A 23,397-nucleotide genomic window follows, 5' to 3' on the forward strand; every position below is an offset into this window, starting at 1 on the left:
GCGCGGACGTGTCCCCTCAGGGGGATCCTCTCAGGCCCTCGCTCCCCTCACAGGGGTCCCCTCAGCCCGCGCCCCCCCGGCCCGTTCCCGCCACCGCTCTCGGCCCCGCCCCCTTCGCGCCACCCTCCCTCCTCCCTCCCCCATTGGCCACAGGCTTTGTCCATCACCTCGTGCCGTGCGAAGCCATTGGTCCGCACCCGCCCCCGCGCCCCTTATCCCCGCCCCCCCAGCCCGTCCCCCTCTCCTCTCCGCCCCCTGTCCATCACCCTCCCTCCGCCCTCTGCGATTCGCTCTGCCCCCTGTCCGTCACTCTCCCTCCGCGCCCTCCCATTGGCCCGCGCCCGCCGCGCTCCCCATGGCCCCGCCCCCCCCGGCGCGCGCGCGCCCCCCGCCGGCGGCGGCCCCGCCCCCGCCGCAGTCCCGGCGCCGCCGCTCCGGCCCCGTTCCGGCCCCGCTCCGGCCCCGCCGCGGCCGCTCCGGCCCCGCTCCGGCCCCTCCCGGGCCCCGCCGGCCGGGCCGGGCCGGGCCGCCCCCGCGAGGCACCGCCGGCAGCGCCCCGGTAGGAGCCGTGTCCGCGCCGCGCGGGGGGGAGCCGCGCCGGGCCGGCCGGGCCGAGCCGGACCGGGCCGGCCGGGGGCGGTGCCGGGGCGGGAGGAGCCGGGGTGGGGGGTGGGGGGGGGGGTGAGCCGGGGGGGCGGTGGGACGCGGTGACCCGGCCCCCCCGTGTCCCCTCCCTCCCGCCCGGCCCATTGTGTGCAGACAAAATGGCGGCGGTGAGTGAGGGGAGGGTGGGGGGAGGCGGCCGGGCTCCCTCACGGACCCCCCTCAGCAGCGCCCCGAGGGACCGGGGGGCGATCGAGCCGCCGCCCCGAGAACGCGGGCGTCGCTCGGGGCTCCCCCCGACTCCCCTCATTTCTCGCCGCCGCCGCTTTGTTCGCGCCGCGTTTGCAAATGGCGGCAGCGCCCGGCGGCCCCCGCGCCCCCTCCTCACCCCCCGCGCCCCCTCCTCAATCCCGGTCCCCGCGCCCCCTCCTCATTTTCGCCCCGCGGCCCTGCACTCGCGTGGGGACGGGGATGGGGGGTTTGAGGGGGGCTGGTCCTTTCCCGACCCCCTCAGCCGCCCCTGGGTGGGATGTTGGGGGGGGGCCTTGGAGGAGGTGGGATCACCCCCCTTGGAGGGGCTTGAAGCCCCTCTTCCCTCTCCCCATCCCACGCCATCCCAGGCTGGGAATTGCAGTGGGATCATCCCCTTTGGGGGAATTTTAGCCCCTCTCCCCCCTCAGGACCAGGATCCTGCTCTCCTCCTCCCCTGAGCTTTTCCCGGCCTTTCCCTCTCTGCTCCCTCAGGGCTCCCACTGGTCCAGCCCCGTTATCCATGGCCGCTCCGTTTCTGGAGGGTTTAGAGGAACAAAAATCCAGCAACCCCTTCCCGCCACGGCTGCTCCGCGGAGACTGATGGCTTTGTGCCCCCTCAGTGCGGGGTTCCCACTGGAATCCGTGCTCCCGGGGCTCCCGGATTGCTCCCTGTGAGGGCTGTGGTGTCCTGGTTCCTCATCCATCCCAAGCAGGCACCAAAACAGAGATAAAAGCGACCAATTCTTTCTAAAAACATGGCCTTGAACCCAAGCGCGGCTTCGCCTGTGTCACACTTTACCACGTTTAGGGCAGGAATCCCAGCCTTTTACATCCTTTGGTTGTTTTTCCCTCCGTCCTCCCAAAAACGCCCCTTGGGAGGCTCGATCCGAGCGCGGGAAGTTTGGTGAATTCCAGCTGGGGGTGGGAGTGGAGGAGGGGGTGAGGCCAAAACCAGGTGAAATTCCAGAGTTTGTCCCGTTTCCAAGGGTTGGGGTCCTGGTTTAACCGATCCTGTGGTTCTTCTCCTCAAAAGACACAAATCTGGTGGTGCTGCAGCATCAGCTCCCAGATTTCTCCCTCCAAAAATCCCAGAAGAGGGATAAGGGGAGACTCCCTGGCTGCTGTTGTGATTTTGACTGTAGGAACAGCTGGATGGGATTTCAACCCTTTCCTTATCCAGCCTGGAGAAAATTGAGGGAATTTTAAGGAAAATAACGGAGCGTGCAGGGCCTTCAGGGCCCAGCCCGGAGCAGGAGGCACCAGGAGATGCCATGTGGCTCCTTGGGAATGATTCTCCCGGCTCAACCGGTGCCAGTCGGGGTTTAATTTCAATTAAATCCAGATTTATGGTGCTGTTAAGTTATCCTGTGGATGAACTGGCAGGACTGGAATCAGAGGGCTTTCCTTGGAGTGGAATTGTGTATCCATGCAGCGGCTCGAGGTTTTTATCCTAAAAATGTGAGCCCCAGCTCTGGGTGAGCTGGACAGCGTGAGCGGGGAATGGCGAGGCTGCAGCTGGGGAGATTGTGGTGGGAAGAGGTGAAAGCGAGCTGCGGTCTGGTTTGGTGGCCTGGGAAATGCATGGAAAGGGGAAGGGCTGCCCTGAAGTGGGGTTTGGTTGGGAGCTTTGGGATAATCCAGGTGGGATCGACCCTCTCCAGGTGGGATTTGCTGTCACCAGGCAGATGTTGATGGTAAAAGGAAGTGGAGGCAGAGGAGGATGATCTTCCTCATCCTCAGGTGCAGAGGGTCGGTGTTTTCCAATGCTTTTCCACGGAGTTATCCTTGGAGTTATTGGGAAGCTGTCGGGTGTCGCAAGGCCGGGATTGAACCGGTCAGGGGCAGTGGGGGAAACCAGGATTTTAATTAATTTTATTGGGTACAGTTGATGGCCCTGGCTGGAGCAGGTGCTGATCCTTCCCCTGTCCATGTGGGAACGATGCCGGAGCTGATCCTGGCGAGTGCAAGGCAGTGTCCAGAGGGTGATCCCGGGACACCAGCAGTCCCGCGGGATCCAGGCGTTCCTCTGTTCCGGGGGACAAAGCACTGGAGTTGGAACAGAAGGCTCCGCTGCCTTCTGGGGGCAGTTCCCACAAAAAGGCAGGAATTTGATGTCAGTTGGGCTGAATCTGTTGAATTCCAGGACTTTTGAGCGCTGACTTCCCGCCTGGATTTGCTGGGTTTATCCCGTTTCCTCCCGATAAACTCAGGGAGGAGACTCGGTGCAGCCTCTGGACTGGTGTTGGTCCTAATGCAGAGCCAACGGGGCGACTTTGGGACTGTACCAGGGATTTGGGGTGAAACCAGGGCTGTGGCAGAGGGATCTGTGCTGGGAGCTTCCTGTTAGGATCCCAGAGGGATCTGTGCTGGGAGCTGCCCATGGATATGGCAGAGGGGTCTGCCAGGAGTGGGAAGAGGGGCCCAGCTGGCTCGTCCCTTGTTTAATTAATTAATAATTGTCCCAGGGCGGCTGCTCCAGTGTGGAGCAGGGAGCTCTGTCTGGTTTGGAAAAGTCCCATTTCATGGGAAAACCTCTTGGGAATAAGAGGGAATAAGGATCGGATGCTCCAAGGGTCAGTCTGCAGGTCTCAGAGATGTAAATCCTCGGGAGCAGAAGGAGGATTCGGCTAACGAGTTGGTCTGTGTCTCACTGCCGTTCCTGCTTCCAGCTCCCACTGCTCCAGCGCGTGCCCCAGGCTCCGGCTGCCCCGGCTCACCCGCTCTCTGTCGCTTTCAGATCCCGGAACGCCGCGGTGCTGCGACGCTCCAGTCACCGGAAAAATCCAAATAAACACCTTTGGAGCATTCAGGCAGACAGCAGAAAACAAAAATGGTAAGAGCAGGGCGGATTCCCGGGCGTGGGATGAATATCCGTGTCCCGGCGCTCCCTAAACATTCCCGACCTCCCTTTTCTGCAGCGCCCGATGCGGATCTTCGTGAACGACGACCGGCACGTGATGGCCAAGCACTCGGCCGTGTACCCCACGCAGGAGGAGCTGGAGGCCGTGCAGAACATGGTTTCCCACACGGAGCGGGCGCTCAAAGCCGTCTCCGACTGGATTGACGAGCAGGAGAAGGTCAGCGGGGAGCAGCCGGAGACGGAGTCCATGGAGACGGCGGCCGAGGAGGAGAGCAAGGAAGGAGGGTGAGGAGCGAAGCCGCTGCTGGGATCACGGCGATGTCCTCCTTTAGATCCCTAAAACTCACTTAGATCCCTCAAAATCCGCTCGCTGGCGGCGGCAGCAGCGTTGTCCTCCCTGGCCGTGGAATCGAGGGGAATTAACTGAGGCAGGGCTGTTCCGAGTGCCGGGTTAATCCTCACGGATCCATCGCTCCGGTTGGGTGGGGCGCTCTCCTGGCTGCGAATCCCGCCGTTGTGACCCTGTGCCGTGTTTTTTCAGGGATCAGAAGGCCACGGAGCAGCTGACGAGGACCCTGCGGGGGGTGATGCGCGTGGGGCTCGTGGCCAAAGGCCTCCTGCTGAAGGGGGACCTGGACCTGGAGCTGGTCCTGCTGTGCAAAGACAAACCCACAGCCAAGCTCCTGGAAAAAGTCGCCGATAACCTGGGAGTGCAGCTCGCGGTGAGTGGAGCTGAGCCACCAGGAAAATTCCCTTTGGGATTGTTCTGGTCCCTGTGCTCCGGCTTGGAAAAGTCCTTTCTAGAGGCGCGTGGCGTTCTTTGGGATTGTTAAATGAGCTTTTCCTCGTTAATCATGGAATGGTTTGGGTTGGAAGGGACTTCAAACCCATCTTGTTCCGACCCGTCTCTGTCCCAATGTTGCAGGCGATCACCGAGGACAAGTACGAGATCATCCAGTCGGTGGGAGATGCCGCCATCATCATCAAGAACACGAAGGAGCCCCCGCTGACCCTGACCATCCACCTGACGTCGCCCGTGGTCAGGGAAGAGCTGGAGAAGCAGCTGGCCGGAGGTACGGCCGGCCGGCACCCGGCATCCCGCGGCTAACGACCGGGAAAGTGCTCTTCAGCTTCAGCCGGAGCCGTGGCAACTCTTGCTGGCCAAATCCAAACCAAATTCCTTCATTGCGCCAACCCCACGGAGATCCCGGTTGTGGTTTATCCGGACCGAGCTTCTGAAGCTGAGGAGCACCTTTCACACGGGATTTTGCTCTTCTTTTTTTTTTTTTTTTTTTTTTTAATTTATTTCTTTTTTATTAAGTATTATTATTTTATCCTTTCTTTTGGTTCCACTTGGGCCTTTAGTTCACTAATTCATCATCTCGTTGTATTACTCGTGGTTTGTCCCCGGCCATGTCAGTGCAGTGACATGAAAATAGAAACCAGATTTGTTTAAGAAACCCAAAAAAAACCCCTCTTGAAGGCTTCTTGTCCGAGGAGTTGCATGTCCATGAACCGGGATGTTCCGGGATGTTCCCCCGGTGTGTGTTGCAGCAGAACACCGGGTGCTCAGGGCTCCTCCCGTGGCTCTTCCAGCACCTCAGGTTCAGAATTCCGGAAAGCGATGCAGAGTTTTGGATAAAGTTAGCTTCTCCAAATTCCCTTTGGAATCAGAATTCCAGCAACCACTGGTTGTCCGCTCCAATTCCGATGGGCTCCGTAGGGCCGGCGGTTCCCCCGCTCCGCACTAGCCTTATCTAAAACCCTGATCTCGAGCAATTTTGGGCGACTTCAGGCCTTTTCCTCAGTTTTGCTGCAGCACAAACCGGGACCTCTTTGTGCTCTTGATTGTTGATCTCTGGTGTTGATCTCTGACCTCGTCTCCGAGCCTTCTAGTTTGTCGATTTTAGGGACGCTGGACCTTTGACCAACAGGACGTTCTCTGTCGCGGGCCGGGGCCGGGGCAGCCATCCTTCCGGGCGGAGGGTTCCCTGGATCCTCGCCGAGCCTCGCCCTTCCCTCCTCCCCACCCGCTGCGCTCCGGATGCGGAGCCGGGATTTCACCCACCTCAAATTTCCCCCTCACCGGCCTCGCCGCCGCCTCTCCATCCATCCAGGATTTCTGTGCCCTCCACCGAGCCTCACGCCCGGTCTCCTCCTCTTCCTCCTCCTCTTCTTCCTCCTCTTCCTCCTGCCAGCGCACATTCCAGCCCATCCCTCCCTGGGAATTGAGCTTCCCCCCCCCGTGTCCAGGCGAGGCCGCGCGGCGGCAGTGCCGCAGCCCCTTCCCTCCCGCTCCCACATCCCAGCAGGATTTTTTGGGAGCCTCAGCTGCCCGTTAGGATGCTGCCTCATCCCCCTCGGCCCGACAGAAGCCCCTTGGTCAAACCGTGCCTTGTCTTCTTATTCCATCCACGACTAGAAACGCTCTCAGTCACCGACTCCCCGGACGTTCTGGACAGGCAGAAATGCCTTGCTGCCTTGGCGTCTCTGCGCCACGCCAAGTGGTTCCAGGTTTGCATTTTGTTCTTATATTTATCTTTAAGTAGAAACATTGGTAAACTCTTTAAGGGGCTGAGTGTTTTTTTGGAGTTGGAGTTTCAAGTGGCCGCTGGCCGCTCGGAGGTGCCGGACTGTGGGCGCTGGAGCGACTTAGGAGCCTTTGTACGGAGCAGCCGCGGAGCTGCTACTTTGTGTGAGGAGTAACGTCCCCTTGGCCAAGACCTTGGTTAAGACCTTGGCCAACCCCTTGGCCAACACCTTAGCTAAGACCTTGGCCGACCCCTTGGCCAACCCCTTGGCTAAGCCCTTAGCTAAGACCTTGGCCAACTCCTTGGCCAACTCCTTGGCTAAGGCCTTGGCCAACCCCTTGGCTAGGACCTTGGCTAAGACTTTGGCCACCCCTCGGCCAAGCCTCGGCTGTCCCGGCGCGGCTCCGAGCTCCGGGCGCGGGCCCAGGCTCCGGCTTTACCCTCGGCAAAGCAGCACCTCGAGGGAGCGTCGGCGGCGCGGGCGGGCGCTCGGTGAATCCCTGTCTGGTTTGGTTCCGCTTCCAGGCCAGGGCCAACGGGCTGAAGTCGTGCGTCATCGTGATCCGGGTGCTGCGGGACCTCTGCACTCGCGTCCCCACCTGGGCCCCGCTCAGAGGATGGGTAATTCCCCCTTTTCCCGTTCCGGGGGGGGGGGTTGGCGGCGTTTCTCCCGAGCTCAGCTCTGCTCTTTCCCAAGGTTCCAGGGCACAGCCCCTTTCCCAAGTTGGGGATTTCTATGGATGAACGACTTTTCTGCGCTTAGAGACGCAAATCAAATGTCTGTGGTGCAAAGGGCTTCTCAACTGCCAGCTGACCTTGCCTTATGAATTCATGTTGTTATCAAACTGGTTGTGAATTATCAACTCACCTTGATATTGAATTGCTTTATCGATTACCAGCTCGGGTTATCTTTGAATTGGTTTATCAATTATCAACTCACCTTACTATCGAGTTGTTTTATCAATTACTTAATCACGTTATTATGAAAACGTTTTATCAGCTACCAAATCACATTATTGTCAGTGTTATCAGCTATCAAGTCTTGTTAATATCAAGTTGTTTTCTCAGTTATCAAACCACATCATTATCATTGTCGAGTTCTTTTATAAATTATCAAGTTATCATCAATTATAAAGTATCGAATCATATTATTTTAAAATATTTTTATTAATTTTCAAGTCTTGTTATCAAATAGTTTTATCAATTATCAAATCAATTTATTGGTTACCAAACCATGCTGTCCTCAAATACCATCATCAATTTTCTTTATCAATTAACAAACGGTTTTATCAGTTATCAAACAGCTTTATCTTATCAAATCACATCACATATCACACAAATTGTTTTATTAATTGCCACATGACATTGTTATCAAACTGTTTTATCCATTCATGACTTCCACAGCTTGACTTCTCCTTTGGGAACCGGAAGCTGCTCTCAGATGGGTCCCTTCCCTGGAGCCCTTTTCTTGGAATCCCCTTCCAGGGATCCCTTTTCCTGGAGTGTTTCCTGGGGTCCCTCTGCCAGGATCCCTTTCCAGGAGTCCCTTTTCTCAGAGTCCCGTGCCAGGATCTCTTTTTTGGGGCCCTTCTCCCAGATGCTTTTCCCAGGATCCCTCCTGGGATCCCTCTTCCAGGCCCCCTTTCCAGGGGTCCACTTCCTGGTGTCCCCCTCTTGGGCTCCCTTTTCCAGGGTCCCTTTCCTGGGATCCTCTCCGGGCTCCCCTCCCCTCTCCCCGCCCTCACTTCCCGCCTTCCCTTGCAGCCTCTGGAGCTGCTGTGTGAGAAATCCATCGGGACGGCGAACCGGCCGATGGGCGCGGGCGAGGCGCTGCGCCGGGTGCTGGAGTGCCTGGCCTCGGGCATCGTCATGCCAGGTGAGCCTCGGGCCGCGGCGTTCCCGCGGGAGCGGAGCCGGGAGGAGCGCGGGGGTGCCGGCGGTCGGGAGCCCCTCGTTTCCCGTGGGCCCTCCCGTCCTCTGGAGCCACCTCAGCCCCGTAGAGAGAGGCACCAGCGGAATTTGGCTCCCGGGGGAGCGCGATTCCCGCGGCCGATCCCACACAGTCCCGCGGCAATCCGCGCCTTCGGAGCTGCCCCAGGGAATTTAGGGTAGAAACCCGGGATAATTCTCTGCATATCTTCCTTGTTTCCTGCCTTCAGATGGTTCTGGTATTTATGACCCTTGTGAAAAAGAAGCCACTGATGCTATTGGGCATCTAGACAGACAACAAAGGGAAGATATCACACAGAGTGCTCAGGTATAGTGTGACCTCCACCCGGCCCTTCCCAATCCCCGGCTCGCTCCGCTCCCAGCTCCTTCGGCCAGCGTAGATTAGACCTGTGGTCATGTGGCGCTGTGGTCACTCAGTGGCATGGTCACACAGTCCTGTGGTCACTCGGCGCTGTGGTCACTCGGTGCCATGGTCACTCCACCAGGCCACCCGCGTGGGCCCCATAGTTTGGCCACCCAGAGCAAAGAATCAGGTGTTGTGTAGTGAATGGTCCCGACACCCCTTTTTGGGTGAAACTCCCCCAAAAAGAAACTCAATCCGGAGAGTCCCGCTGAGGATGGGTCGGTGCAGGGGGGCTGTGTGGGGGCTGGGAGCAGGGGGGTGTCCGGCAGCTCCCAGTGACCCCCGGTCCTGTCCCCAGCACGCGCTCCGGCTCGCCGCCTTCGGCCAGCTCCACAAGGTCCTGGGCATGGATCCCCTGCCCTCCAAAATGCCCAAGAAACCAAAGAACGAGAACCCGGTCGATTATACTGGTACGTAGTGGGAGGGGACGGCCCCGCATCCCATCCCGAGGATTTGGGTGGAAAACAGGGGATTTAGGGAGTGCCTGTGCTCATTCCCACAGTTCAGATCCCACCCAGCACCACGTACGCCGTGACCCCCATGAAGCGGCCGATGGAGGAGGATGGGGAGGAGAAATCCCCCAGCAAAAAGAAAAAGAAGATTCAGAAAAAAGGTATTGAGTTAACGAGAGGTAGGTACGGCCTGGGGGGGAAATGGGGTGGAAATTGGGGGTACAGGGTGTGGGGATGGGTAAAATAACTTAAAACTGGGAGATTTGTACTGGGGAGAACTGGAAGCAAGGGGGAAAAGATCAGGACTTGTCTGGAATTGGAAAAGGCTGACAGGAACTGGTCTGAGATAGGAAAAGACCAGTCAGAACTGGTCTGGAATTGGAAAAGACCAATGGGGACTGGTCTGGAATGGGAAAAGACCAATGGGAACTGGTCTAAAAAGAGAAAGACCAGTTGGAACTGGTCTTGAGATCAGAACGTACTGGTTGGGACTGGTCTAAAATTGGAAAAGACTGGTCAGAACTGATCTGCAGTTGGAAAATACTGGTGGGAACTGGTCTGGAATGGGAGCAGACCCATGGGAACTGGTCTGGAATTAGCAAATGCCCATCAGGACTGGCCTGAAACAAAAAAATACCAATTGGAACCGGCCCAAACTGGAAAATACTGGTCTGGAATCAGTTTTGCTTCTTCGAAGGAGCCGCCAAACACCCACAAACTCTGGGTGTTGGTTTTTCCCTGTGCAGAGGAAAAGCTGGAGCCTCCGCAGGCCATGAACGCGCTGATGAAGCTGAACCAGCTCAAACCGGGGCTCCAGTACAAACTGGTGTCCCAGACCGGCCCCGTGCACGCTCCCATCTTCACCATGTCCGTGGAGATCGACGGCAGCACCTTCGAGGCCTCGGGGCCATCCAAGAAAACGGCAAAGCTTCACGTGGCCGTGAAGGTGAGCGCAGGATTCGGTGGGAATGGGAAAACTGCCAGAACCCCTGGGACGGGGTGGGAGCAGCACTGGGGATTCCCAGCCCTGAGTGTCCCTGGAGCGCCTGCAGGACTCGGGAATGCCGAGCGCCGGAGAGAGTCAATAAACGGCCCAGAGCAGCTTCCTGGAGAGTTCTCCTGAGTGGGTGGTGCTCGAGTGCAGCTCCTGATCTCCCTCCCACTCTCCAGGTGCTGCAGGACATGGGTTTGCCCACCGGAGTGGAAGGCAAAGACTCCGGGAAGGGCGATGAGTCGGCGGAGGAGACAGAGACGAAGCCGGTGGTTGTGGCTCCTCCGCCTGTCGTGGAAACGGTGTCAACGCCCACGGCAGCCTCTCCCCCCTCGGATCAGACCCCTGAGGTGGGTGGGGGGATGCAGGGAGGGGGGACGTGGCTCTGGGATGAGGGATGTGGGATGGGATGCACAGCAGCTGTGCTGGTGGTGTTTGTCCGGGTGGCTCCTGGCTAAAACAGGAGGCAGAAGTGGCTTCATGGGGGTCCTTCCCAAAAAGGTTGGGAAGGAGCTCCGTGTGCGCTGGGGACTTTGTGGGGCTCACCCAGCCTCTCTCCACCTGCAGAACGTGAAGCAGCAGGGACCAATCCTGACAAAGCACGGGAAGAACCCGGTGATGGAGCTGAACGAGAAGCGGCGCGGGCTCAAATACGAGCTGATCTCAGAGACGGGCGGCAGCCACGACAAGCGCTTCGTCATGGAGGTGAGGGGACACGGGGCCTCCTGCCCTTCCCAGCAGCTCCAACCCAGAGCTAATCAGGCGGGAAAAGAGCTTGGAAAGCTGCCTCATCCCCTTCCCAAGAGGTTAAATCGTCAAATCCAAGTGGTTTGGGTTGGGAAAAACCTTTTAAAGCTCGTTAATGGGCAGGGACAGCCTGTGATACTTCCAGCTCTGGGGTTCCCTGTAGGTCTCCCATCTTTTCCTGCCCTTTCCCACTTAAACGTGTGGTTCCGTCCCTTTCCAAGGTGGAGGTGGACGGGCAGAAGTTCCAAGGCGCTGGCTCAAACAAGAAGGTGGCCAAAGCCTACGCGGCACTGGCCGCGCTGGAGAAGCTGTTCCCAGACGCTCCCGTTGCCATCGAGCAGAACAAGAAGAAAAGAGCCCCTGTTCCAGCCAGGGGCGGCCCCAAATTCCCAGTCAAAGTGAGTGAAACCCCCAATCCCACAACTCTGGAATGGGAAAAGACCTGGGGTCTAACTCGGGGTGTAACTCACCAACCGCTGGCTCTGGGGTTTGATATTTCCTGGGAAGGGGAGCAGAGCAAACGGCTTGGAAGCACAAAACCCATAAGGTTTTGCTGCAAAATCCTCTGGATTTGGAGGTGCCTGAACTTGGCTCGGTGGCTCTTGTCCTGAGGAAATGGTGCCTGGGGCTCTGTTTTGGGAGGTTTTTTGGGAAATCCCTCATCCCAGCTCCAAGTGACACCTCTCTCCCTTCTCCTTGTCCCCTCAGCAGCACAACCCGGGCTTCGGCATGGGGGGGGGCCCCATGCACAACGAGGCCCCCCCGCCCCCCAACATGCGGGGCCGCGGCCGGGGCGGGAACATCCGGGGCCGTGGGAGAGGCCGGGGCGGCTTCGGCGGCAACCACGGCGGCTACATGAACACAGGTGAGGGCCAGCAGCGCTCCTGCGGGGGCTGAGACCCCCAGGCCCCCCCCGGGCATCAACCTTCCCCTCTGGGATCGCATCCGTGGCACCTGGACATTCCAGAACCCTCCCTGGGGGAGTGACCCTCCAAATTTGGGATGTTTCACCCCTGGAATCTCTGTTTATTCCAACCTTTTCTTCCGCTCCAGGGGCTGGGTACGGGAGCTACGGCTACGGAGGGAATTCCGCCACCGCCGGCTACAGTAAGTGCCCTTTTTCCACCCAAAATCCCAACGAGCATTGTCGTGCCGGGGACTAAAAATTCCCGGGAAAATGGCTCGAGGGAGCAGAAGGTTTTTTTTTTATAGAAAGCACTCCTTGGTTTTTAAGGAAACGGAAGCATTTTGATCAGCTTTATCTTAGCTTCCAGCAAGGTTTTTTTGTACAAAATCCGAGCCTTTTAATAAATCCCAGAGGTTGGGTCAGACTCCTCTGGATCTTGGGAAGACTTTCCCACGTGAATCTAGTCCAGCCCAGCCTTTTAAAGGTGTGAAATGCCCTGATTTGCTGGAATGTTTGGATTTGCCTGTGGAATCGTGTGTGCTGAAGCAAATCCTTTGTAACACACTGGAATTGTGCTCCACATCCTGATCCAATGAATATCCAGGCGTTGGGGAGTAGCAGGAATGTCTTGGATGCCTCGGGAAATCTATGGAGTCGTTGGTAGCCGTGGAAACGGGCTCTTGGAGCCAAGCGCTCCCTCAGAGTGCTGGAATCGCCTGGAGAATGAAACATCCCCAAAATCAGAAATAGAGGGGAATTTTGGAGTTGACTTGAGTCTCAGAGTCCATCAAATTCTGAGTGTTTTGGTCCTCCATTCCTTGCGGTTTGGGTTTAAAATCGTCTTTTTTTGCTGGGTTGGCGGCGCCGTTGTTCCCATCTTTGAGGCCCTTGAGCTAATTCCATGATTAACCAAAAAAAGAAGGAGAAGGAAGCTCCAGGTTTAAACTGAGTGACTCCAAGGGGTTCCGTGGATCCTTAAAATAATATCTGTGATAATAATAATTATCCCAGTTTTTTGAAAAAAAAAAAGCTGTTGGAGGTCTTGACTCTTTATCCAGGGGACAGATCCCATCCTGGATGATCCATAAATGGTCCTTAAGGTCCCTCTCCCGGGTGGAAAAACTGCCCTTCCCAAGCCACCAGGTGGTGCTGGATGCTTTTATCCCTGGCCTTTGATTGGGGGAGAATCGCAGCTAATCCCGTGGCAAGCATTAAAGCTTCCAAGTTAAACCTGGAATGCTGGGATGAAGGGGAAAATCCGGGAATACTGAGGTGGGAGAGCTCCACTTCCAGCTCTGCAGCTTGAATCCCCACACTCCTTCCGGATCCGAATCCCAGGATTTTCCCACCGGGATGGCCCGAGGTGACTCTGGTCCAGCAGAGATAAGTTTTGCTCCAACCCCAGAGATAAATTTATTCCAGAGCCTCGTTCCTGTAGAGTGAATCCGGGATTTTCTGTGGAAGAGGAATAAAAACTTATGTGGAAAAGGGGATGCGGAGAAGAATCCATTAAACGAGCCCAGAATTAACGGATCCCAGAATTTAAAGCCTCCAGAAGCTCTTGGCAGCACAGCCATGGGATTTGGGCACGGAGCCAGGATTCACCTGGGATCAATCCTGGTGTTCCACACAGAATTGCGGAAGCGAAACACATGGGATTTCACTCTGGCTCCTTTATAACCAAATTCCCCATTTTGTTGTTGGTAGATCCCTCCTGATCCCACAGGGTTTTAGTCGAATTCAGGTGGCTTTTATCCCTCAAAAATAAGTTTAGTTTTTGGATGTTCCCAGTTTTCCATGGAATGGGAACTTCCCAAGCTCCACTGAGCAGGAACCATGCAGGAAAAAAACACTCAGAGTTTGACTGTGGGACCCTGAATAAATGAAATTAAACCCAGATGAACTCCAGATCCCAGAGGGAATCACCCAAATCCCAGGAAGATGAACGGTGGAGTCATGTGGGTTCCTCATTCCTGAAACAGGATTCTCCCTCATTCCAGAGCATCTGTCACTCCAGGATGGTGTTCGGACTTTGTAGGGTCGAGGGATGCCCGGGAGCGACCAATGGGATGGACCCAGATGGGGGGTCCTGCTGGAATCACGGGGATGGATCCAGATAGGGGGTCCTGTGGGATTTATGGGGGGTCCTACCGGAGTCACGAGGGGTCTCCATCAGCTCCGGATCACCCTCAGCCTCGCAGGACCTCATCCCCCTTCCCGCCACCGGCCCACACAGCTCTGGAGGGGCTGAAATCCCACCAGGAACACCCCCTCCTGCCACCTCCGGAGCGCTGACCCTCCTCTCTCTGTCCAGGCCAGTTCTACAGCAATGGTGGCCACTCCAACTCGGGCGGCGGCGGCGGCGGCTCCTCGGGATACGGCTCCTACTACCAGGGCGGGGACGGGTACACGGCCCCCGCACCGCCCAAGCACGGCGGGAAGAAGCAGCAGCACGGCGGCGGCCAGAAGGCCTCGTACGGCTCCGGCTACGCCACCCACCAGGGCCAGCAGCCCTATGGGCAGGGCCAGTATGGTGGCTACGGCCCTGGGCAGGGCAAGCAGAAGGGCTACGGCCACGGCCAGGGCGGCTACTCCTACTCCAACTCCTACAACTCGCCCGGTGGCGGCTCCGACTACAACTATGAGAGCAAATACAGTGAGTGGAGAGGGTGGGAGTGGTGGGAGAGGGAGTTGTGGGTGGGAAACACGAGGTTTGGAGTTGAGGGGTGAGGTTGGGTTTGATCCTAAAGGGCTTTTGGATCAAAGTTGTTGCAGGGTTGGCCCTGGAGGGGGCCTGGGTGACCCTTCTGTCCTAAAGCTGGGCTGGGGCAGTCGCGAGGGAGCTCCAGGGGGTTCTTTCTGCCCCTCCAGGAATAAGGGGACATTTGGGCTAAAAGAGGGGGATTTGGGGCTGGAGCTGGGATGAGTCAATGACAGGGAGAGGGGACAGAGGGGGGTGGGTGCCCCAGCCCTGGGATCATCCATGCCTCAGAATGTCTTGGGCAGGGTTGGATGAAGACCCCTCCGCACCCAAATCCTCCTGGAATTCCGGGATCTTGAGGGGAGCTTGGCTCGGTCAGCTGAACTGGGTGCCCCGAGGGTGCCGGGGATCCCTGCCCACGTTCTCATTCCCACTTCTTCCCCCATTCCCAGGTTACAGCGGCAACAGCGGCCGCAGCGGTGGCGGCAACAACTACTCCGGGGGCGGCTCCTACAACTCCAGCTCCCACGGAGGCTACGGGGGCTCCGGGGGCGGGGGCTCCTCGTACCAAGGTAAGGCAGGTCAGTATTGGCACCCCCCCGCGCCGCCGGGTTTGGGGCCCAGCTCCAGCTCCACGGCGACCCTAATTCCATCCCCTTCCTCCTCCTCCTCCCGGTGCTCTCCGCAGGCGGATACTCCTCCCAGTCCAACTACAACTCCCCAGGTTCCCAGAACTACAGCGGCCCCCCCAGCTCCTACCAGGCGTCCCAGGGCGGATACGGCAGGAACGAGCACAGCATGAGTTACCAGTACAGATAAACCCCCGTGTCCCAACGCGCTCCCCCCGGGATTCCCCGGGTTTTATCCCATTTTCCCCCCGCCCCGTTGCTCTGTGTGACCCGTCACCGGCGGCAGCCCCGCGCCCGCCGCCCCTGGGCCTCTATTTAATGGGTCGTAGTTGCCACAACGACTTGGTCTAAATAGGATTATTATTATTATTTTGGGGTTTTTTTGTTTTTGTTTTTTTTGTTTTATTTTTTTGTTGTTTTGTTTTGTTTTTTTTCGGGGAAGTCGATCCAATTCCGGAGCCTTTTCCCAGGCCCCGGCTGGGGGACGGGCCCTCGTTGTTCTGCTTTTGTGAAGTGCGTTAAAAAGGAGCTTTTTTCGGTATTTTCTGGCTTTGGTGGTTTCAGTTTTTTTGGGAAAGGGGTTGGGGGGGGGCGGAGGAGGTGAATAAACCCAAAATCTGGGATGGTTCGGGCTCCCAAAGTGTCGTTCTGCACCTCCAAACCCCCACATTTGGAGGATTCTCATAAAAAAACCCCAAATTTCAAGTATTTGTCCTTTAAAACCCCAAAATTCAGCATTTGTCCCTTAAACCCCCTGAAGTTCAGAGTACTGGGGTTGAACTGGGGCTGAACTGGGGCCGAACTGGAGGCATACTGGGGTTGAACTGGGGTGTAACTGGGGCTGACCTCGAGGCTCCTTTGGGTGAACCTCGTGCCGGTGGTTACGGATCGCTCCGCGCCACAGCTGGACCCTGGGAAACACCGGGAACGGCGCCTGGAGCGGGGCACGGCCTGGCAAACACCGGGAACGCTGCCCAGAGCGAGGCACATTCCAGCACCAGGGCCCCTTCCCGACCCGGATCCATCGGGATTGTGGTGGCACGAGGACAGACGAGGCTCCAGCCCTTTTATTAAAAACATTGGACATAACTTAACACAACACAGTGGATCCCAGATCCCAGCGGATCCCGGCCCCATCGATCCTGAATACCGAAATGACTCCGTGGATGGAGCAGCTGCTCCAGCACCAGATCCGGTGGCTCAAAGGGACGGGAACACCCACGGGGGGACCCTGAGGTTCAGCGGCTGCTCCGGAGCTGGGACCACGCACGGGCAGTGGATCCCAGTGACACCGGGAGATCCCAGTCACAGTCAGAGGATCCCAGTCACAGTCAGTGGAAGGTGACACCGGCAAATCCCAGTGACACCGGTGGATCCCAGTCACAGTCAGTGGAAGGTGACACCGGCGGATCCCAGTGACACCAGTGGATCCCAGTGACAGTCAGAGGATCCCAGTCACAGTCAGTGGGAGGTGACACCAGCAAATCCCAGTGACACCGGTGGATCCCAGTCACAGTCAGTGGAAGGCGACACCGGCGGATCCCAGTGACACCGGCCGTCCCTGCCCTAGGGACACTCCACGGGGACATCACGGAAGTGCGGCCACACCCGCAGCAGCTCCTTGGGCCCGTAGTGGTGCACCATGACCAGCCGGGAGAAGCGGCACTTGTCGTAGTCCAGCCGGTACATGGTGAAGGTGCCGGCCGGCGGGTCGGTGACGGCCACGCCCAGCGCGTGCAGGCAGATGCCCACGAACGCGTCCTCCATGTTGATGGCTGGCAGCGTCTGCGCCACGGCAAACACGCGCCGGGCCAGGTCCCCCGAGAGGACGTAGCCGGGCCCGCCGCAGTAGGGCGGGTAGGTGTCGTTGGGGTACACCTCGTGGGGCACAAACCACTTGTAGGCGGGGTTCCGCAGCGGCCCTGTCCAGCGGTACACGTAGCCCGTCAGGAAGTTGGTCCTGAGAGGCCGCAGCAGCTTCCCTGCCAGGAACTCCAGGTTGAGGAAGACGTCGTGGTCGGCCTTCATCACGTAGGTGGCGTTGGGGCAGAAGCGGCTCACCCACTCCAGCCCCATCAGCGTCTTGAGCGTCAGGTTGTTGTAGGTGTCCAGGAAGTCCTGCTGCAGGAGGTCCCCGTGCAGCTTGTCCTCCTCCTGCAGCACCGGGCGCAGCTCGGCACTGAAGGCGGGGTGGACGCCGAGCAGGAAGAGGCGCAGCATGTTCAGCCCCGGCACGGCGCTCTCGTTGCCCCAGGTGCGGCGCACGGCGTCGCGTGCAGCCAGGTCAGCCGGGGCCGTCACCACCAGCAGCACCAGGAACGGCGTCCGCTCCCGGCACTTATCGGGGTGGTTCAGCAGGAAGCGGTAGGGGTACGGGTACGGCGGCTGCAGCGGGTGCCGCGGTGGCCGTGGGGGCACCGTGGCGTTGCTGGGGCGCGGGGCCGGGCTGGGGGGCACGGTGGTGCCGGGAGGGGACCTGGGGTGCTGGGTGCGCAGGGCCAGCAGGGCCAGCCCCGCGGCCACCGGCAGCAGGACCAGGCGGGAGCTCGGCGGGAGCTTCATGGTTGATCTGTGGGGTGGGAGAGGGGGATCGGGGTGGGCTCGGCACCGGGGAGGGCTGGCACCACCAGAATCCCACTGGCAGCCACGTCCTGCCGAGTGGGCATCCTAATCCCAGCAGCACCGCGATCCCACCGGCACCCAAATCCCATGGCCGGGCGCCCACCTGGGGCTTGCCGGGTGTCCAAACCCCCCGTGCCCTCGGACCCCCACCCACAGCACCCACCCCCCCTTGCTGGACACCCAACCTGCTGCCCCCGCTCTGTCCCTGCCCACCCCTCTCCATTACAGGGTCCCCCTGCCCCTCCCTCTCCCATTCCAGAATCTTCCCTCTCCCATTCCTGGGTCCCCTCTGTGCCCCCTCCTCATTCCCAGGTTCCCCCCCCCGCATTCCCAGGTCCCCTCTCCCCATCCCCATTCCTGGTTTTCCCAAGGGTCCCCCTCTCCCCCCCCCATTCCGGGTCCTGATAAGGCTCCAGACGCGATAAGGGCGGGAGGCACCGCCGGGGGCCTGCCAGTTCCACCAGTCAGACCAGTTTGGGGGTCTTGGGGGAGCCCTGGGGGTCCCAGAGCTGAGTCCAGCTCTGCCCAGTTCATCCCAGTTCACCCCGGGGCTTTCCCAGTTCATCCCAGTTCACCCCTGGCTTTGCCATGCCACCATTCCCAGTTCCCCCCAGTTTGTGCACGTGCCGCGTTCGGCCTTTCCCAGTCCTTCCCAGTTCCCTCAGCCTTTCCCAGTCCCCCCCAGTGACTCCCAGTTGCTGCTCCCAGCCCTTCCCAGTCACTCCCAGTGCCCCCAGCACTGTGGGGGGGAGCTGGGTCTGTCTGTCACCTCCGGCCACACCCCGGGCTCCGAGGGACAAAGGGACAAAGGAGAGCTGGAATGGGAGCAGCACCACTGGGAACGTCCCCATCCCCTCCACTGCACTGGGACCCCCGGGGGTCCCCAGAGCCCCCCAGCGACTCCCAGTTAACCCCAGGTGCTGCTCCCAGCTCTTCCCAGTGACTCCCAGCAACTCCCAGTGTGTCGCAGTCATTCCCCAGTGGCTCCCAGTCCCTCCCAGTGACTCCCAGTGGCTTCCAGCTAACCTCAGGTGCTGCTTGCTCTCAGCCATTCCCAGTGGCTCCCACTAACTCCCAGTGTGTCCTGGTTGCTCTTGCTGGCTCCCAGTTAACTTGAGGTGCTACCCCCAGTGTGTCGCAGTCATTCCCAGTGGCTCTCAGCCCTTCCCCGCAGCTCCCAGTGACTCCCAGCAACTCCCAGTGTGTCCCAGTGACTCCCAGTGAACTCCAAGTGCCAGTCCCAGCCCCTCCTAATGCTCCCAGTAACTCCCAGTGTGTCCCAGTCACTCCCAGTGGCTCCCAGTTAATTCCAGGTGCCAGTCCCAGCCCTTCCCAATGCTCCCAGTAACTCCCAGTGTGTCCCAGTCACTCACAGTGGCTCCCAGTGACTGCCAGTTAACTCCAGGTGCAGCTCCCAGCCCCTCTCAGTGCTCCCAGTACCCTGCCCGCAGTGGCTCTGTGGCAGCGGTGCCCAGCGGTGACAGAAATGAGCAGGGACAGGTGACGCAAGTGCCACACCCGGCCCGGGCCACACCCCCCGGGCCACGCCCGCCCCTCCTCGAACTTCCTCCTGTGGCCACACAGGAGCCACCACAGGGGTGACCGGGTCACACAGGTGCCACCAAAGAGGTGTCACCGTGGGCACAGAGGTGCCCCCACACGGGTGGCATGGCCACCACAGACAGGGGACACCACGGACACCCAGGTGACACTGTGGGCACCCAGGTGACACCGTGGGCAAACACGTGACACCATGGGCAAACATGTGCCACCCATCAGGGTCCGTCCTTGTCTCCTGCAGCCACGTCCCGGCTTGGTGGCACAAAAGGACAAAATCTCCATGGGAAAGGGAAGGTCACTGCCGGGCAATCCGGACCAGGAAAAACGGGAACATCACTGCTGGGAATTCCCCTCCCCGTTGCCAGGATCCTCCAGAGCTCCTTCCTGTTCCCGAGTCCCCAGAATGTGTCCCCAGCCCCGTTCCCCCTTCCCCAGCCCCACTGGGAGCTGCAGGAGCCGTTTCCCTTCCAGTCTCTTTTATTTCACACCTCTTAAAAAAACCCAAAGTAGTAAAAAAAGCCACAAAAAAAATATATAAAAATGGAACTTGGGGGGGGACAAAGGTGGGGCCTGGGAATTGGGGGGAGCTGGGGGGAATGGGGGGGGAATGGGGAACCATCCAGGGGTGGTTCTGGGGGCTCCCCAGGAACCTGGGGGGGGCTTCCCCTCAATCCAGGGTGATTCCCACAGACTCCAGAGCCTCCTTTACCCAGAGGGGGGGCCCCCCCCGGCCCCCGTACATCGCGTCCATGAACTCCCGCACGAACTCCGGGAAGCGCTGCTGCAGGATGCTCTCCCGCATGGAGCTCATCAGCTTCATCTGGGGGGGGTTTCCCAGGGGTTAGAGGGGTGGCGGGACCCCCTAAAGACCCCCAGATCCCCCCCCAAAGGCCCCCGCCCCACCTGGTAGGCAACGTTGTGCAGGGTGAGCAGGTGCAGTGCGGCCGTGTTGGAGCGGAGCAGCGCGTGCAGGTATGCCCGGGAATACCTGGGGGGAGAGAATTTGGGGAGTCAGCCCCAGCCTGGAGACCCCTGAGCCCCCCCAAAGCCCCCCGCCCACCTCTGGCACGTGGAGCAGCTGCAGTCAGCGTCGATGGGCCGGAAATCTTTGGCGAATTGGTGATTTTTCAGCTGCAGGGACCCCCAGGGCACCAAGGCGGAACCGAAGCGCTGCAGGGGGGCACAGGGTGGGTTATGAGGGTCTCCCAAACCCTGGGGAGGGGTCGAGGGTCCCCAAATCCCCCCCCCCGGGCCCCCCTTACCGCCGTGCGCGTGGGGAACACGCAGTCGAACATGTCACAGCCCAGCGCGACACAAACCACCAGGTCGGTGGCGTAGCTGGAGGGCGAATCGGGGGTGACTCCGGGGGTCTCCCCCAGCCCGGAGGGCTCTGAGGGGGCTGAGGGGACCCCCCTGGACTCACCCCACACCCATGAGGTACCGGGGCTTGTCCCGGGGCAGGTGCTCGGCGCTCAACTTCACCGTGCGCCAGAACTGCGCCTTGTCCTCGCCCCCGCTCAGGCCCCCGATGGCAAATCCCGGCACGTCCCGCTGGGTCATGGCTGGGAAACAGGGATGGGAGACCCCCCGGGACCCCCAAATCACCCCTGAACCCCCCGGGATCTCCCAAATCACCCCTGGACCCCCTTGGATCCAACAAATCACCCCTGGACTCCCCTGAGCCACCCGGACCCCCCTGAACCTCCTTCAGCCCCAGTGTGGAACTGGGCGTGTCCTGCTGGGTCATGGCCAGGAAATGGGGATGGGAGACTCCCCTAGGAGCCCCCAAATCACCCCTGAATGCCCTGGGATTCCCCAAATCACCCCTGAACCCCCCGGGATTCCCCAAATCACCCCTGGACCCCCCTGGATCCAACAAATCACTCCTGGACCTCCTTGAGCCCCAGTGTAGAACTGGGCACATGCTGCTGGGCCACAGCCAGGAAATGGGGATGGGAGACCCCCCAAATCACCCCTGAGCCTCCTGGGACCACCGGAGCTCCCCCCAGGATCCCCAGAGCCCCTCCCCAGCAGGGATGAGGCGGAGGAGGATGAGGAAGGCCGGGGGGCGCGGGGAGGAGGGTGAGGATGGCGATGAGGGCGAGGAAGGCCCCACCTTGGATGCAGCGCAGGCGCAGGTCGGGGTCCAGCCCCCCCTGGATGATGGCAAAGAGCAGCTGCTGCTCCGGCCGGGCGTGAGCGGCCACGCAGCGATCGAGCCACCGCACTGACCTGGGGGGAACAAGGGTCAGGGGCTTCCCAGAGGAGTCCTGGGGGGTCCCAGGTGGGTCTCAGGGAGGTCCCCACCTGTGCATTGCCTCCTCGACGCGCGGCCCCGTCGTGGTGCTGCTCACGACGTCGTCCAGCTGCATCACGATATCAGCGCCTGGGAGGGTCGGGGGTCAGGGGGGCCCGGGGACGCCCCCCAATCCTCCCCATCCCCCCGGGATTTGGGGCTCACCCAGAGCGTTCTGGATCTCCATGGATTTCTCCGGGCTGAGCAGGATCTCCTCCCCGCCGTGGGGGGGGCGGAACCGGACCCCCTCCTCCGACACCTCCGACAGCTCCAGCAGGGAAACCATCTGGAACCCCCCGCTGTCCTGGGGGACCCCGAAAACTGGGACTGAGGGGGGCACGGGAACCCCAGGACACCCCAAAATTGGGGACCGGGGGATGACAGGACCCCCTCTGAGGCTGGGGGGACTCCCCTCCAAACTGGGGGTCCTGGCGGTGCCACCCCGTAAATTGGGGGTTCTCGGGGAGTCCTGGGGGTGTCACCCTCCCAAATTTGGGGTCCTGGGGAGGTCACCATCCCAAATCTGGGGTCCTGGGGGGTTCCGCCCCCCCCCTCACCGTTAGCAGGTTGTGGGGCCAATCCATGAATCCGTGGAGGCCCCCGGAACGTCGGACCAGCTCGGAACCCTGCGGAGAGGGGAGGACAGAGCTCGGGAAAGTCGCCGGGAAGGCGGGAACCGAGGGGGATCGTCTGGGAATTCTCACGGAATACGGGAATGGGGCGCGGGGGGTTACACTGGATCTCGCCGGGAACCTGCGAGTTGAGGGGCTTCAGCTCAAATCTCACTGGGAACTCGGGAATCGAAGATTTTATTCCAGAGCTCGCCAGGAAACGAGGTATTTTATCAGGAAAATCGCACTGGAAGTCCGGGAACCGAGGGAGTTCGTAGCAGGAGCTCGCTGGGAATCGGGCAGGGGAGGCGCTGGGAATCCTCGCAGGGAAGCCGGGGAGGGGACGGGGTAGAACCGCGGAGCCCCCCGGACCCCCCGGCGCCGCTCACCGGCCGCGTGCCCAGGTGGAAGGTGTTGCCGAGGCAGATGCGGCAGCCGAGCGACGCGAGCTGCGCGGCCGTGAGGCCCTTGGCGGTGCCGCGGGTGCCCACAGGCATGAACACGGGGCAGGGCACGTTCCCGTGCGGCAGCCGCAGCTCCCCGGCCCGGGCGCGGCTCCGCCCGCACTCGGCCACGACCCGCAGGACCGGGACCGGCCGGGCGGGCCCCGCTGTGGGCGCCGCCATCTTGAGCGCACGTGACCGGAAAAGGTGGTGGCGCCGCCGCCAGAAGTGACCGTTACCGGGGTAACGCGGGCGCCATGTTGGGCCTTGTGGGGTTGGGGAACGCCCACGCCCGGAGAGGCCCAAAGTCCCCCCAGAGATCACCCAAACTCAACAGAGACCCCTCCAAACCCAGAAAGGGCAGGGAGCCGAGCCAATTCCTGCTGGTTCTGGTCCCTAGAGGGTCTCCAGAAGGTCCCCGGGGGGTTCCAGCCCCGGGGCTTTGCTTCGGGACTGTCGTTCCCCGTGAGCGAACAGACGACGCCCGACGGTCACGGGAGGGGCGCGAAACACCGTAACGGCCAATCGGCGAGAACGAATTGCTGATTGACAGCTAGCTGGTCAACTGCGAGACGGTTTTCTCTTCCCTCACGATTCCCTTTCTGGGTTGCATTGGTTGGAGTGGCGGGCACACCGGCGAATGGAAAGGAGGGCGGGGAGGGAGCGACTGGAAGTTCTGTTCACCAATTAAATGGCAGAGACGCCGCTCCGGAGCGGGACTACGCTACTGCCGCCTCAGCTGCCGCCCCAGCGCGCGCTCCCATTGGCTGGCAGGGATGAGTGACGTCGCGAGAGACCAATAGAGAACGGGCACGGCTTCCCGTTCCCGCCTCCTTAAT

At 60.2% G+C, this 23,397-nt stretch overlaps 3 protein-coding genes across 7 annotated transcripts; 1 reads left to right on the top strand and 2 right to left on the bottom strand.

The window, feature by feature from the left end:
- The first annotated feature begins 471 nt into the window (after window positions 1-471).
- Window positions 472-15,312, top strand: ILF3 (interleukin enhancer binding factor 3). 5 transcript variants are annotated; one of them, XM_068997927.1, is made up of 20 exons: window positions 472-559; window positions 3,593-3,688; window positions 3,774-4,000; window positions 4,257-4,437; window positions 4,641-4,788; window positions 6,138-6,229; window positions 6,772-6,867; window positions 8,011-8,122; window positions 8,406-8,503; window positions 8,898-9,009; window positions 9,102-9,230; window positions 9,798-9,997; window positions 10,222-10,392; window positions 10,610-10,747; window positions 11,011-11,187; window positions 11,498-11,654; window positions 11,843-11,896; window positions 14,011-14,352; window positions 14,850-14,969; window positions 15,086-15,312. In XM_068997927.1, the coding sequence occupies exons 2-20, from the start codon at window positions 3,686-3,688 to the stop codon at window positions 15,214-15,216; spliced, it is 2,688 nt and encodes an 895-aa protein (XP_068854028.1). In that variant the 5' UTR covers window positions 472-559; window positions 3,593-3,685; the 3' UTR covers window positions 15,217-15,312. The 5 variants fall into 5 exon arrangements, with proteins under 5 accessions (XP_068854028.1, XP_068854026.1, XP_068854029.1 ...); XM_068997925.1 differs by having other exon boundaries at window positions 11,501-11,654; window positions 14,850-14,978; XM_068997928.1 differs by having other exon boundaries at window positions 9,102-9,212; window positions 14,850-14,978.
- Window positions 15,313-16,086: 774 nt separating this feature from the next.
- Window positions 16,087-19,627, bottom strand: LOC138100256 (beta-1,3-galactosyltransferase 5-like). The gene is made up of 2 exons (XM_068998047.1): window positions 19,022-19,627; window positions 16,087-17,595 (listed from the first exon to the last, which is right to left on the bottom strand). Exons 1-2 carry the CDS (start codon window positions 19,411-19,413, stop codon window positions 16,593-16,595), a joined length of 1,395 nt encoding a protein of 464 aa, XP_068854148.1. The 5' UTR covers window positions 19,414-19,627; the 3' UTR covers window positions 16,087-16,592.
- A 61-nt stretch (window positions 19,628-19,688) lies between these two features.
- On the bottom strand, window positions 19,689-23,234 carry QTRT1 (queuine tRNA-ribosyltransferase catalytic subunit 1). Its single transcript, XM_068998048.1, has 10 exons — window positions 22,505-23,234; window positions 22,062-22,130; window positions 21,670-21,808; window positions 21,516-21,594; window positions 21,325-21,440; window positions 20,632-20,770; window positions 20,471-20,546; window positions 20,269-20,378; window positions 20,112-20,196; window positions 19,689-20,028 (listed from the first exon to the last, which is right to left on the bottom strand). Exons 1-10 carry the CDS (start codon window positions 22,739-22,741, stop codon window positions 19,876-19,878), a joined length of 1,203 nt encoding a protein of 400 aa, XP_068854149.1. The 5' UTR covers window positions 22,742-23,234; the 3' UTR covers window positions 19,689-19,875.
- Between the last annotated feature and the right edge of the window lie 163 nt (window positions 23,235-23,397).

This window comes from Aphelocoma coerulescens, chromosome 30, assembly GCF_041296385.1.
Source record: "Aphelocoma coerulescens isolate FSJ_1873_10779 chromosome 30, UR_Acoe_1.0, whole genome shotgun sequence".
NCBI lineage: Eukaryota > Metazoa > Chordata > Aves > Passeriformes > Corvidae > Aphelocoma > Aphelocoma coerulescens.

What these genes read in the sequence shown, in the direction of transcription:
- ILF3 (XM_068997925.1), top strand. An exon ending in CCTCGGATCAGACCCCTGAG is followed by an intron (nt 10,393 to 10,609) that starts GTGGGTGGGGGG and finishes CTCCACCTGCAG; the next exon opens with AACGTGAAGCAGCAGGGACC. An exon ending in ACAAGCGCTTCGTCATGGAG is followed by an intron (nt 10,748 to 11,010) that starts GTGAGGGGACAC and finishes TCCCTTTCCAAG; the next exon opens with GTGGAGGTGGACGGGCAGAA.
- LOC138100256 (XM_068998047.1), bottom strand. Translation starts at nt 19,413, where the DNA reads ATGTTTGCCCATGGTGTCACGTGTTTGCCCACGGTGTCACCTGGGTGC. An exon ending in GGCAGTCACTGGGAGCCACT is followed by an intron (nt 17,596 to 19,021) that starts GTGAGTGACTGG and finishes CCCACCCCACAG; the next exon opens with ATCAACCATGAAGCTCCCGC.
- QTRT1 (XM_068998048.1), bottom strand. Translation starts at nt 22,741, where the DNA reads ATGGCGGCGCCCACAGCGGGGCCCGCCCGGCCGGTCCCGGTCCTGCGG. An exon ending in GGAGATCCAGAACGCTCTGG is followed by an intron (nt 21,595 to 21,669) that starts GTGAGCCCCAAA and finishes CGACCCTCCCAG; the next exon opens with GCGCTGATATCGTGATGCAG. An exon ending in GTCGAGGAGGCAATGCACAG is followed by an intron (nt 21,441 to 21,515) that starts GTGGGGACCTCC and finishes TGTTCCCCCCAG; the next exon opens with GTCAGTGCGGTGGCTCGATC.